Source organism: Perissodus microlepis, chromosome 14 (assembly GCF_051167445.1).
Source record: "Perissodus microlepis isolate ML-2025 ecotype Zambia chromosome 14, ASM5116744v1, whole genome shotgun sequence".
In the NCBI taxonomy this organism is placed as follows: domain Eukaryota; kingdom Metazoa; phylum Chordata; class Actinopteri; order Cichliformes; family Cichlidae; genus Perissodus; species Perissodus microlepis.
Window position 1 is genome coordinate 17,876,775 of NC_140474.1, and position 14,582 is coordinate 17,891,356.

Consider the following 14,582-nt stretch of genomic DNA (forward strand, 5'->3'; position numbering starts at 1 on the left):
CCCAGAGATGATCTATGAGAACATCTATGGATTACAGAAAATGAGGCTGACCCATCATCATGATCGGTTATTTAAAGGGATAGGTTGACATTTTGGGAATTGCGCAAACTCTTGCTCATAGCTGGGTGATTAAGCTGACACCACTCTCTACAGCCAGGACACAATTAGACGATAAAAATAATAATACTAATAGAAGGAAACTAGAGAAAACCGGCTGGGTCGACTGTGTCCAAAAGCACCCACCCATACCAACGCTTTTAAAACAATTTATTTATAACCGCAAGATTTTATGCCACATTAGTCATTTCTCAGTCTTTCTGCTAAGCAAGCCTAACAGTTTCCTGGCTCCTAATTCATATTTAAAAGAAACTAAATTATTGAAATGCAAGAAATTATTATTTGTACTGCTATTATTTTGAGTAGCTGCCCACAGAAGGGTGCTTAAAACAGGGGTGGGCAATTAAGCCAATTATAGACCTAATTGTAACATGTACTCCTACCAGCAGCAGTTTATAAACTGATAAAATTAATATTGAAATGAACTGAGTTCAGTTTATTGGTACGATCTTCAACAACAGTCCCAGTTTCTCCTGTGGCTCCTTGAACAAATTAATTGCCTACCCTAGCTTAAAATTAACCTATTATGCTTTTATAGTCCACCCTTCTTTGAGGCCGGCTTCCCTCTGATCGACAGTCATGTGGTTTGAAAACATGAGGCTTGAACAGCAGGTATCAGGCAGATACCCATTCAATGACATCTAACAGAGCCGTAAGTGGAAAAACCTACGGGAAACTGGATTCAGACTGCTCTCAATGCTCAAAGCTTTTGGCTCAAATGAGTTGTACATAAGATTAAGTTCTTATTTGAAACAACAGCAGTCGCTCCAGTATGGGACGAGTTTGACTACCGTATGGAAAATTATATGTGTCTAGAGGGGAACACATAGCATACGTCCATATGAGCATCGTATGTTTTTATGTAAAATTTTAATATTTAGCCATGTAATTTAAATTTGCTGCAAGCTTCTATGCCCATTACTTAAAGAAAAAAAATAAAGTCTTTTGGCTTAAAAAGCCTTTTGAAATCGGATAATTCCTGTTGCTACGCCCTTTAACTCTCTTAGCAGAAACTGCCGTTTGCTCAAATTACAAGTTTTAGTTGCAACACCATGTGAGCCTCTCCATCCTTATTGCTGTACACTTCTGTACTTCCTTCTTGTTTTTAAACCACACTCGTTTCATTCATGTTTTTCTGGGTCTGCTTCCCCGCTCTCTCTAGGTCACAGAGGCAGTAGTTGTTGCTGCTGAGTCAACATCACAAGTGGAACACTGGTCTGCTCTTTGAATTACAAAGACACTAAAACAATAAACAAAACAACAACATACACTCACACATAAGACATGACTATTAAGCTTATCATAGGCTACTGACTGCTACTTGACTAATCCTATCAATTCCCGTGTCTGGAAGCAGGCTAAGTGCAACCATTCTCAGACCGTCTAACAGGTGAGGCCATTAATCTATCTGGATCATGAGCCACTTACAGGTTGTCCACATTAGACAGGCCTACACTTGTGTTCATAATTCTACTTCTTCATAATTACTTGTATTACATTATTTTTTCTGAATTAGAATTTTTCCAGAATCATTTAAAAAGACTATTTTGGTTATATTTACCTAAATATTAAAAATCCATAAATTAATGCAACAAACTGAAATGCCTATGGGCTTGTGTCCAGCAACCTGGATTGAAGATTGTAGTCTGTACAAATTGTACAAACTGAGTGTGTGTGTTGTGCAGCGATATAGCGCGTGTGGTGCTATGGCCGACTGAGATAACTTCTTATCTTCGTGTACTATTTTCGATATGTTCTGACTTGTCTGTCCTTTCCAGCACCAGCGTATTTTGACAAAAACAGAGAATAATTTAATAAACTCACTTTAAAAAACATTTTTTGTATCTTCTAGATTCAGACATTAAATGCCAAATATAAACCTACATACTAGTTGGTCTCTGTAGTTGTTTGTTTTCAGTGCGCCGCATATAAGCAGCAGTGCACTGGTTGCTGGTTGGAGAGCTGAGACAGTATGAAGGAAGCTAACAGCAAAACATTTAGCTTTCTTTATTTGCAAAATACATTTCTTTATATTTTGCATATTTAGGCACAGCCTGTTTCAAAAAAAACCCAAAAACTGGATTTATTCCAATTTCATTAGTTAAATGTATGAAAAATGTCAACGATAACACAGTTTGTCAGATATAATATAGTATTTTTGTACCAACAAGATGATTTCCAAAGAGCTGTTAGCTGAACACTTAGCATATCTCAGCATGGTGTGCAGTGTGACCTTAAAAACATTTGTGGAAACTGGACAAGTAGAGGACTAAAGAAGTGGCAAACCTAAAATAAACTGATAACTTAATGAACCATCTATAGCAGATGACCAGCATTTGTCATGTCCTTGAGAAAAAAAACATATCCAACAAAGACCTGACACAGGACATGAGAGATGTAGATGGATCAAGTGCCAGATCCATCTACTGTTTACAAAAATCTCATGAGAAGTGGTTTCACTGGAAGAGTGTCAAATTACTCCAGAATAGGACAGATTTTTTTTAAATAGTGGCAACAGGTGTTATGGAGTGATGAATCCAAATGTGAAACCTTTGGTTAAAACTGACACAGGAGGTGATAGGAAAGGTACAACAGTGTCTACAGCAATCTGTAAAACAAGGTGGAGGCTCTGTCATGGTTTAGGGCTCCATTTCAGCCAGTCGAATCTTGTTAAAACAGATTGACTTATGAATGGAGAAAGGTACCAATAGATTTTGATCCACCATGCAATCCCATGTGGAAAGTGGGCAACAGCTTCATTTTTCAACATGACAATGATCCCCAACCCAGTGTCAATGCAGTAAAAGCAGGGGTCCGTTCTTCGTACCTCGCTTACTACATCCAAGATCAAATGACACATCCAAGATCAAATCATCGCGCCAACTTTGAGCTCGCTATTCCGGTTCTCCGAAAACACACCTGTTGTTGACGATTAGTACAGCTGGATGAAGTAATGTGAGATCACTGGGTGGCTTAAAAGGGGCTACGCATCGATAGTAGAAACATTGATCGGCAACCCTTTGATTGGTCGGCGAAAATGTCGAAGGAGTGCGCTCAGTATTTTTCGGCTGCAGAGCAAGAACTCTTGATTGAGGGATTTCAGGACTTTCAGAGTTTAATTAAAACGCAAGGGAACACTGCAAAGGCTGCAAAAGCAAGGAGAGAGGGCTGGCAGAAAGTTGCTGACAAATTAAACTCGTAAGTAATTTAATAATAATAATAATAATGGATTGGATTTATATAGCGCTTTTCAAGGCACCCAAAGCGCTTTACAATGCCACTATTCATTCACTCTCACATTCACACACTGGTGGAGGCAAGCTACGGTTGTAGCCACAGCTGCCCTGGGGCAGACTGACAGAAGCGAGGCTGCCATATCGTGCCATCGGCCACTCTGGCCAACACCAGTAGGCAGTAGGGTAAATTTATTATATTATATTACATTATATCATATTATATTATATCATATTATATTATATTACATTATATCCTCTTTCACATTAGAGCCACAACAGGACCCACTAGAACATGGGACCAAGTAAAAGTGAAATATAAGAATATTCTACAGAATGGTAATATTTATCACTTATATTGCTTTTAGTCTCTTGAAAAGAGACCCTGAAATAATCTGTTTGTTTGTTTATAACAGCAACCAAGAAAAGGGCAGAGCAAAAAAAGACAGGTGGTGGTCCTGCACCCCCTCGTCAACAAGTTGGTTAAGTAAATAATACCCTCGCGGGAAAATCGATAACTCTCTATGAGCACACTGTCGCGCTGAGCTAAAGGATCCTGTCTATCCCGCAATATACGCTGAATTCTGAAAACTCTCCTTATCAATCTTGCACCTTCTGCAATGGGTTGCTCGCGTACAAACGGACAGGACATGGCTGCGACAGACTTCCCAAATCCACCTTCGCTTTTATAGCTGTGGTCTCTCATCTTGATTACACGAAGTAATTTACTATTACTACTCTAAAATATGAATTACATCTGAAATAATCAAATACATGAAATAGAATGATTAATAGTACATTTCCCTTTTTTTAGGAAATGACCTGTATGTATCTGTATGAAATCAATAAAAGAATCAAATACTGCATTATCTTTAGTTACATTGATAATATTTATTTATGGAAAAACAGTGGAAAAATATCGCTGTTGCTTTCGTATAAATGAAGCGGACATACCTGAGTGGCCGCGATCTAATCCTGTTTACATAAAGTAAGCCTGCTCCCAAGCAGGTTTACGCTTACGGATCTGTTGCTATGACAGCAAGTCCCGGATGAGCTTCGGAGAACCGAACGATCCAAGATCACGCGAAATCGTCAACAATCAAATCCAGCTAACTTACTTAGCGAGGTACGAAGAACGGACCCCAGGACAGAAAAACACATAATGGAACACCAACAGTCATGGATTGGCCTCCCCAGAGCCCAGACCTCAACATTATTGGAGCAGTGGGGGATCATCTTGACAGACAATGGAACAAAAGGCAGCCAACATCGAAGAAGAGCTTTGAATATCTTTCAAGAAGCCTGGAAAACTATTTGTGAAGACTACTTGAAGAAATGACAAAACAGCTTGTCATGAAAGAAAGATTCTTCCTCAGCCTATTAATATAAGACCACGATCAGGTCAGTGTGGGCAGATATCCAAGACCATGACAGCAGGAAACATAAACTTTTGGATTGGCACATTCCTAACCTATCTAGCCTTCACATTTGAGACTTAGAAATCCGAATTGTTCACCATTCATCTGACGAGTAAATGAAGAAATCTCTGTATGTTTGGTTTTTGGTCTTTTGGCCAACAGCATATTTCAGGATCAGCAATTCCAAAGAATTTCAAGCTAGGTGCAAGAAGCACAATGATGAGTCATTCTGAAATAACGAGTTCTTCTGTTATTTGGTCTAAAATTAACTTTATTTTACTCACTATGCAGTTTTAAACAAAGCTGCAAACCACAATCATCCAGTCAGGCACAGCCACATTTTAAGTGAAAGCTAAATTTACGACTGTTGCTCGTCTGAAAGATCAAGAACAGCGTATTAAGTCTGGTTACAGCTTTAGCTTCTAAAATTGTGCACCGATCTGTTTTGTAAGAGGAAACTTTAATGCAGTTGCAGCAGTTAGGTAAATAAATCTTCTGATCAACAGAAAACAAAAAGGATTTCAATGTGAAACTTGGCAACTTTTTTTTTCTCTCAGTGATAGTAAAATAATTCTCTTTGGATTTTGGAAACTTGGTTGCACAAAACTAGCTGCAAGGACTCACTCTGACTTACAGATTCTGAAAGGAAGATTCGCCTATAAAACCTCCTTGGTTTCTGGTATATTACTATTTGTATGGTGCAAAAAAACAAAATAAAGGAAAAAAGAAAAGAAATTGAAACCATTCTTGTACCTGTACAAGTATATGACAAATGCTCTTAAACATCCCACCGGAGTTGAACAAAGGGAGCATTGAAAATTAATCTAAGTATCATCTTAATGAAAGAGGAGGAATGACATGTTGCTTGCCAGGACAAAGAAAGGAATCTTATCTCCTTGACATGCATTATCTCAACATTTGAGCAGTAAACCAGTCCAGTGTGGGCGATTCTGCAGTACAGATAGCAATAAATCGAACTTATTCCCCTTTGAGGCTGCCCTCCGGCAGCTTTTACAGGCCTGGGGTGACGTCATTTTATACAGCAGGAAAGAAATGTCAGCACATTTACTGCAACAATTACCAGCAGCACATGACAAGGGTCACAGGATACTCGTGTCAGATTTGCATCAATCACATGACCTTTGAGATTGAGGCTGGGATAACCGTAATAGCAACTCAAGCTCAACAAGACTTTGATACTTCCTTGTTTGTCAAAAACCTTACTGACGCAACAAGTACTTTTTTTCAGTTGATATGGGAAGAACGCAAATAGCAATGGGCAGACTGATCGTATACTTGAAAAGATCACTCACCAAAGATCTCCCCACTCTTGGCATACTCCGTGACTAAATAAAGCATGTTCTTCGTCTCCATCACCTGAGAGAGGATGAAGGAACAGGGCCGAGGGGGTGGGGGAAAAGAGACACACAAAAAGAATTAGATTAAGTAAAAATAAATTTTAAAAAAAGAAGAAAGAAAGAATAAGAAGTAGTAGTAGTTAAAAAAAACCCCAAAAGATAAAAATAACCAGAAATATCACACAATTGACTACAGGGCTCAATGTGTGTTTAAACTGCAGTGTCTGGCGTTCGTAAAATCGTGAGAAAAACTAAATGCATGAATGGCACGGGTCTAAATATGGCAACCATGTAAAAGAATGGAGGTGGACGGTTGGTGTTGTTGAGTATATCTGAATGGTACTTAAAGCCTTTCCATCCTCACCCGGTGCCGTGTTGTGTAGGAGGAGGAGAACCGATTTAGAAGCAGAAACACTCAGGAGATGAATAGAATTAAATGCGGAGGGGAGAGTCAGATGCAGAGAAGAGGATGAATCAGACACAGCGAGCCAGACATTCACACTAGAAATCCCACGCTCATTGTTTATGATCAATTTTCCATCTGTTACACTGACCGATTCATGGATTTAGGAAATTAAAGCCTTTTTCTTCCTCTTTTTTTGGTTGGTCTTCGTTTTGTAACAAACACATTCTCTGTCCTCTTTTTACAACCGATTGATGAATTAAATCTGGGTATTGGTACTCTGTTGAGAGCCAATACAGCATCTAATGGAAAATAAACCTTTTCACAACAGACATTTTGACCTGGCGCAGCAGGAAAAGCACAGGTGTAACTAATAGTATTAACGATGGCTCTGTTTCATGTCGGCGTGCCAGTAAACCAGCATGGAGAGTAGTGGGGCCCTGGCACTGGCCCCACCTGAGTAGATGTAGTCATTATTAATGATACTAAATCACCCGTGTTTGACAAGATAAAATGCCCACTGTGGGAGAGAGCAGTTTTTATTCTGTGGCTGATCTCACAGCTTCTCCTGTGCATGAATAACACAAACACGGGATTGCTACCTTCCTATATTGTTGGTCATTTTCTAAAGTTCATACATCCGGGAAGGCAGCAGAGCTAAGGGCAGACAGATGCAGCAGATGTTTTGGGCAACATCTTCAAGAAGTGCCAACATTGCCATGTGATAAAAATCAACAGTTTATTCTTCTACTTTAATTTTAGAGGTAATGCACATTAGTGAACAAGAGTGATGCTTTTGTGCAACTGCAGGGAATGATTTTTGACACCTCTGACAAAAACAAACAAACAAACAAAAAACTATCACAAGCACAACAATCACAGTCTAAGTGGTGGAAATAATAAAAAGCAAGGCAATTTTCATCATCAGGACTTTCTGATCAAAGTAAGTAAACAAGACAATGAATAATTCATGACAAAAAAAATTACAGGGGTTTGTTATAGCCAGTCCTGCTTGAGAAGTTTAATGGCATGCAGTAAATTCTGAAAAATATCATAGTTTGAATTTTAAAAACCAATAAATGGAAATGCACTGTGTGTTAGTGCTTGTGGGCTGCTTTGGCTGTCCTTTGAGATAACTTCACGTTTGAAGATCAATTAAACATTATTTTAGATACTGTCTACTTTAAGTATCAGACTGTAATAAAGAGCACCTCCAATTTCCTCTGTTAATTAAGGGACTTATTGACCTGACAATGACATGAATCTGCTGATTTTCAACATCCTAGACTCGGGACTTGGTGATCGGCTGGTCAGCTTCACTTATGCTTGATGATGAGCTGGACCTTTTCATGCGTGCACGTGAAGACAAGTTCACCAACATGTGGAAAACCTAACAATCAAGCAAATTAGACACTTCAGTCACCTTCAGAAGATTGTTAGCTTAAAGAAGCTAACAAAGCCAGTAAGTAGCTAAACCTCTGTGACAAGACAACAGGCTTGTTATAAGCAAAGGAATAAAGCAGTTATTAGGAAAATAATAGCACTGAGTGAAAAAAAGTCTGATATCCTGTTATCTGGTGAAGTAATCAACACACTGGAAAATTATGCTTTTTTGGTTATATAACTGTGTTGCACATGCTTTTGTTTGGTAAGGTAAAATGTGTCAGGTAAAGGTGGGTGTGCAGAAAGTCATTTTCAACTAATCATCTGTACATCTTTCCAGTGGAAGAGCACTTTATTTCCAGCAGTTTCAGTAAAAACTTATTGTAGTTTTGGGGGAAACTGAAGTTTAAAAAATTATTTTAGTATGAAAATAAAAAGTTTAGTTGACAAAACCAAAAAACTAAAGATGTTTGGCTTGCATAAGCTGTCAGTTATAGTTACCTCTAACTGTAGTTAGATAGGAACCCCCCCAATAAATAAATAACATAATAATTGCAGCTGCTACCACTCTAGTATTAATCACATTACAGTATATTGTTTTAATAAAAGCTCTGTGAAATAGTGATTTATAGCTTTAAATGTAATGAATTGAATGGGTTTTCACACCAACCATTGATTGCAGTGTTCGGTCTACTGACATGGGGTCAGGGTCAATCCAATACTATCCTTAATGGAGTCAAGCATTTTTCTTTAGTATGACTCATATTCAAATGAAGCACTCACATTGTACTGGCATTACTCTCAATATAACGAAACCTCTTTCAAAAAATAACATCGACTGGAATAAGAGCGAAAGCAGAGAGCTGAAGCCCTAAAAACAGCCAGAGGATTAAAAGATGGACAAAAAAGTTTGGAAGTCAGATCAGGGGCCAATACAAGAAAACGCTACACGTCACATGAAAAACAAGAGTCCGGATCCGCTGTCCTGCATCTTTGTGCGCCTTCATTGGCTGCAGCTTTCCTCTGGGCCACAGAGCCAATCCTAGTTTATGAGATTGGAAAGGAAATCACTAATTGACCGGCGCTGATTGGATGGTTAGGCTGCTGGAAATAATGATACGCACCAAAATAACTCAACAGAAAGCTGGAACAGTGCCAGATGGTTGTGTAATGATAATGAACGCTCATTTACTTTTCCTACACAGTAAATGTAACAGGACCCAAAGGCTTATGTAATACAACTGAATCACCAAAACTGTTGAGTTATCAGTGGTTAGGGTTATTTTGTGAAAAGCAGCGGCCATCATGGTAACTATGTGAAATGAGTTTACCTTCGGCTGTCTAAAACGCCAAGAGAGTCCAACAATCACGGTCGTTCACTTTAGAAAACACTATTTTGTGAGTTGACTAAATTTATTTGAATGCTGTAGAAGTGCCCAGGTGGCACATGGGAAATTTAGATGCAGGATTTATTTCCCTGAAATATTTTCAGTATATGCTCATACTGCTAATAATGTGCTCTGGTTTAATAGTACTAATGAATTAAAAGCATTAATATTACCACATTTAAAATAAAATCAAATCACATTCACCCCAATTAGCAGCATGTGATCAAAAAGAAGAAAAAAAAAAAAAGTGTACAAAGTGAAATATACTTGTTCAACAACATACTTTTTGACTTTCCATAGGAGAAAAGAGAAATAAAGCTCTTAATAATAACATTAACAGCAGCTATAATCTATTCAAACATCCCAGTATCTCATGACAGGTTGACAACGAACCACACGCACAACACCAGAACTCCAACTCTGAAGGGAACATGGCCAACATTTATTTTCCTTATGTACCCAGTGATTTTCTACTGCAACATGTCAGGATGTCTTCAGACGAGAAAACCTGTGGGGAAAGGAGCAATACCAGAGTTCACCTTTAAATGTCCAATTATCAAACTCTGGACTGTGTCTCGTGCATTCAGATGTAAACCAGTATAACACTGAAGTATAACATACTGGCTCCTCTGTCTGCAGAAGGGGAAGAAAAAAAGAAAAAGTTCATATTCTTCAGCATTCTTGTCTATTTAATGGTTTGTGCTCATGATATCATCCAAAAATCAACTTGGTGAAGAAACCACTGAAACGTACTTCATCTGAAAACGATCTCAGCTCAAGGCAAAGAGACATTTTACTGCAAATTAAAAAACAAAAGAAAACACCAAACTGGCATTGTTTGCTGATGGTGCCCACAAAATTTAAGAATATGTGCAAACGTAAATAAAAACAGTACACAAGGCAAGCTTGAAGCTGGAAGTAAAATCCTTTTTATTTTTCAACACAGCCTGAACTCTTAGGCAAACCTTCTTGTAATTTCTTTAAGTAGTCTTTGGGAAAAGTTCTCCAGGCTTCTTGAAGGACATTCATGTGCCGCACAATTCTATGGGGAGGTCAATCTATGAATGATAGCGCTACAAAGTGTGTGTGTGTTTTGTGTTTTTTAAATCCAGGTATGCTTTTACTGCACTGGCAGTGCATGCTGAAAAATAAAGCTGTTGCCAGATGTTGAACCAAGGTCTGACGGAACATTTGTGGTTTCAGTTTGTTTTAGCAAATACACACTGACGCGGTGACTCGTGCTGGAGTCGAGCAGTCAGTTACAACTCATTTTAAAACACACGTCACATATGATGAATACAAAAATAGTTTGTTAAATTTCTGCCGCTGGTATCTTCATACAGTGTGCAACACATACAGAGATGAAATAAGTGCAGAGAGCCAGTCAGTCATTAACTATGCACTCATATATTTAACTGCAATGGCAGGTTCTGCTAGGCCACAGTTGTGTGCTTATGCATTAGAAAATGACCTGGACTGCTCCTGCGTTTTCAAACTACTATTACTACTGCTGCTACTACTACTACAGCAAGTTCTCCTCCACATAAATGTCTCCTTGCAAATTCTTGGGCCCTTCAACAGCTGTTACTTTGGGTCCACACAGTCACTGCATGTTACACATTACAATCTCGCCCCTGCCTTGACAAAGATAAACTTTGACTGGAGACATGGAAAAGTGCACGTATTCATTCAAAAGACGAAAGCAATATCAACAGGCTCCGGAAAACTTTTCTGGGTGAAAGAAAAATGACTCATAATGTCCTCATCAATGTACATTTTCAACAAATTACTCCACACTCTGAAGCATGTTATCCTTACTCACCCGAAAACATTGTTTCCCAACCACAAATATTGACCCATGATGTTCTTTTTCTGTCTTTTTTGTGAGACTGTTTGCACAGTTAGGGCTGATTGATGATAAAGACTAACCCAGAGCACCCATTACAGCAGTTTACATTAGAAAACAGTCTAGCAGCACGTGTGAATTTGGGCCCGTGTGATGACGCTTTTAATAAATTCCAACAAACTTTTTCGTAAATTGTTAAATTCCTGTTTAAATATATGCAGTACTGGCATTCTTCCAACATCACCTCTACAGTGTCTGTGACAAATCGCAAGAGATTGGGATTGGATGGGTTAAAGAAAAAGTCAGATCTAGGCACTCAAGACAAAAATAAATCTCTGGAAAAACTCTTGATCAAGGATTGTCAAGTGGGAGACAAACGCTAAGTTTAAAAAAATGACACTAGAGTACTTATCTTCACAGCATTGCAACACAGGGGAATAACAATTAACAAATATTTCCTTTTGGGAGAGACATAAAATGCACCAGAGACTAGAAAAAAAAAAATCATGCCATGCTGTAGTCCAAATCAAAGTAGAAAGATGAAATCAGCACATCGAAAAAGATTAATCGTTTAGTCCCCATCTGGCACTCAAAAGATGCTGCGCTACACACAATGAAGCCAGAGACTCACCTGGTAGAGCTTAATAATGTGGGGGTGGTCCAGCATTTTCATGATCTGAACTTCTCTGTAGATCTTCTCCAGGTTGACGGCATCCAGCTGGGTCTTGTCGATGATCTTAATGGCCACCTGCAGAATCAAGCATCAACAACACAACTGTAAACAATCAGTTTCTTAATAACACACAACGGAGTCATTGTTAAAGCTCATCAGAGTTTGATGGACAATGACAAGGAGCTCCCCAGATTTACGCAAACACTAGTGCAGACAGGAATTTAATGTTCTCCAAGCAACAAAGGCGGACAGTCTGCTCCTCTTCGGGGTTTCTTTGTGCCTTTTTTTTGTGGAAATAAGAAAACTGTTCGTGAGATAAATACAGCTTGTACCGAAACCTCCGTAAACAGCCTTCAAATAATGAAATATTACATCGGAGATCCCACTGATGCAACCACCTGCTTTACTGGATATACACACGGCCACAATGACACGAACAAGTGTAAATCACACACGCAAAACTTCCAACACGCTTGGCTTTGATTAACATTGGCCGGGAAGTAGCAGAGCAACATTAACATCTCATCTTTAGACTGTCTCATAAACAGCATTTCATCAGAAGTGCTCCAAGCATCTGTGAGCGAAGCTGAACGAGTAAACAACAGGGGACCCCGGCAATCACACTACCGTTAGACTGAGCTAGAAAACTCACCTGAGGGCAGGATTTTAAAGCACTGAGCTGAAACATCAAGTTTTTAGATTTAAATGTTTTATTCAGAATTCTGAGTCAGAATTTAGATTTTCAAAGAATTCATTAGACTTTGATTTATTTATTTTTTTAATTTACCCACCCACACACAGAATTATGAGGGCAAAAAAGAAATTCTTAATTCTGAGTGGGGGAAAAAAGTCTGAATTTTGACTTTCTGGGGGGAAAAAAAAATCAAAACAAGAAATACAGGAATATAACTTTTGCTTTTGAATTTATTTATTTATTTTTTTTAAAGATTTTTAGTAGCCCTAATCAGCTACCAAAATAGTGGCTATTTATTCAAGTTCCTTTTAAGCAATTATCTCTAAAATGCATCTAGTTACTGCTTCAGAAACGTGAATATTTAACATTTTTCCAATTCTTCCATGATATAAAACTGAATAAATTTGACTTCTGGAGCTGCTTAGACAAAACAAGACTGTGGCAGCACAAACTATAGGGTAGGGTATCTTAGAAAGGCAAGTTGGGTTACAGAGCCATGTGGTTTGAGGATTTATCTGATTCCAAAATAATACTGTCTGACACTGGATTTTCATCCGGGCACTTATCACAGGCATTTTGTCTGCAGCGTGACGATCATATAAACAGCAGATTCTTTTCACATTACTAAATTTTTCATCAGGAAAGTTGCAGTGATCAACTATCACGGCGCACTGCATATTTTTTTTTTGGGTTCAAGCCCACTGTGTCAGTCAAGTGGTATTATTCAAGTAAGTCAAGGAAATGTAATGCATTCTTGCATTTAATTTTAACGACAGATCTGTAACTTATTGACCTGCCTTTAACATATTAACAGTTTGGACTTACAGATGAGCAGCAATGGGTATTTTGATAGGTTTAACACTTTCCATTATCATCTCCCTAGCTACGTACAGGCAGGTGTTCAATTCAGGATTAAATCGAAATCTTTTAATGGCACTCCAGCTACCTGTGCAGACCCTTCGGGCATGAGATTCAAAATCTTTGTTCTGCTACAGAGGGACAACAGAGCACCTAACATGAAAAGATCTGTGCTACCTGATTACATTGTCAACAAAACTAAACCCACACACAGCACACAAGACTTCTCGTGAACTGTGCTGGCACAAGGTCACTGGAGGACAATGAGTTAGAGGTGAATTTAGCTCATACAATGAAAGCAGAAAGACATGATGACGCTATAATCAGATATGGATAGATGTACAACTTGCTGAGCTGACACACAAGACCAGAAGGGAATGGCTCAACAGTATGTAAAGCCACAAGCTGCAATATATACTCACTGGGATGAATGGGTCAGTATCACATGCAGGGGCCACGCACAGAAGCAGTAGGTTATTTACACAGAGATAAACCTGTCCGGGAATATGCCCACACATTCACATCGTAACACAACATCTGCTGTTTCATGTGTCAGTACACTGGTTTTCTTTACACTATGCTAATATCGCTTGTGCCCGGGCAAATTCTCAAGGCAGATGGCATCACATAAGTTAATAGCCTGCCACTCCGGCCGACCTTGGCTGCTGTAAAATAAAAAAAAATTAAAAAACCAACAGTGCCAGGCCCACTGCCAGAGCTGGGCAGCTGCATTTGTTCTCCATACTGACCATCACTGAGTGACCTCTACCAAACCCCGCCTAAAAAACAACCCATGTTTTCATTCATCTTTAATACCACTCCAGCTGAGGGAGAGGTGTAGTCGCTCACTGAAATCACCTGGTGTAACGTTTGCCTGAAATTAAAACCTGCATTCACAGAGCTGTTAATGTTACACGGTGCAGATTACCTGGCTAGACTAATGCTGTGCCACTTTGCGTGCTTTAATAACCAGAGTAACAAGATAAGAGTCTACAGAGCCATTTTGTTGCCTTGTTATTCATTAAACCTACCAAGGGTCTCGCCTGGATGATGTAAATCTGTTTTTTTTATTTTGTACGGTGTAATCAGTTGGAGGCTCCAGAGATCAAAGTGTGCAGCAACTCTCCAGTCTTATCACTGTCTCACACAATACAGCTTTTATTTATTTTTTTTTCTTCGCCCCTTATCTCTTTCTCACTGAACACTCTTTA

General features: G+C 38.8%; 1 protein-coding gene across 2 annotated transcripts in view; it reads right to left on the minus strand.

Moving 5' to 3' along the window:
* Window positions 1-14,582, minus strand: part of sik2b (salt-inducible kinase 2b) — a 52,605-nt gene that overhangs the window by 36,640 nt on the left and 1,383 nt on the right. For both annotated transcript variants that reach the window (XM_084951970.1, XM_084951969.1), the window contains exons 2-3: window positions 11,778-11,894; window positions 6,082-6,145 (exon numbers count right to left, since the gene is read on the minus strand). In XM_084951970.1, coding sequence (XP_084808096.1) covers window positions 6,082-6,145; window positions 11,778-11,894 — 181 coding nt within the window. The remainder of the gene's footprint in view (window positions 1-6,081; window positions 6,146-11,777; window positions 11,895-14,582) is intronic.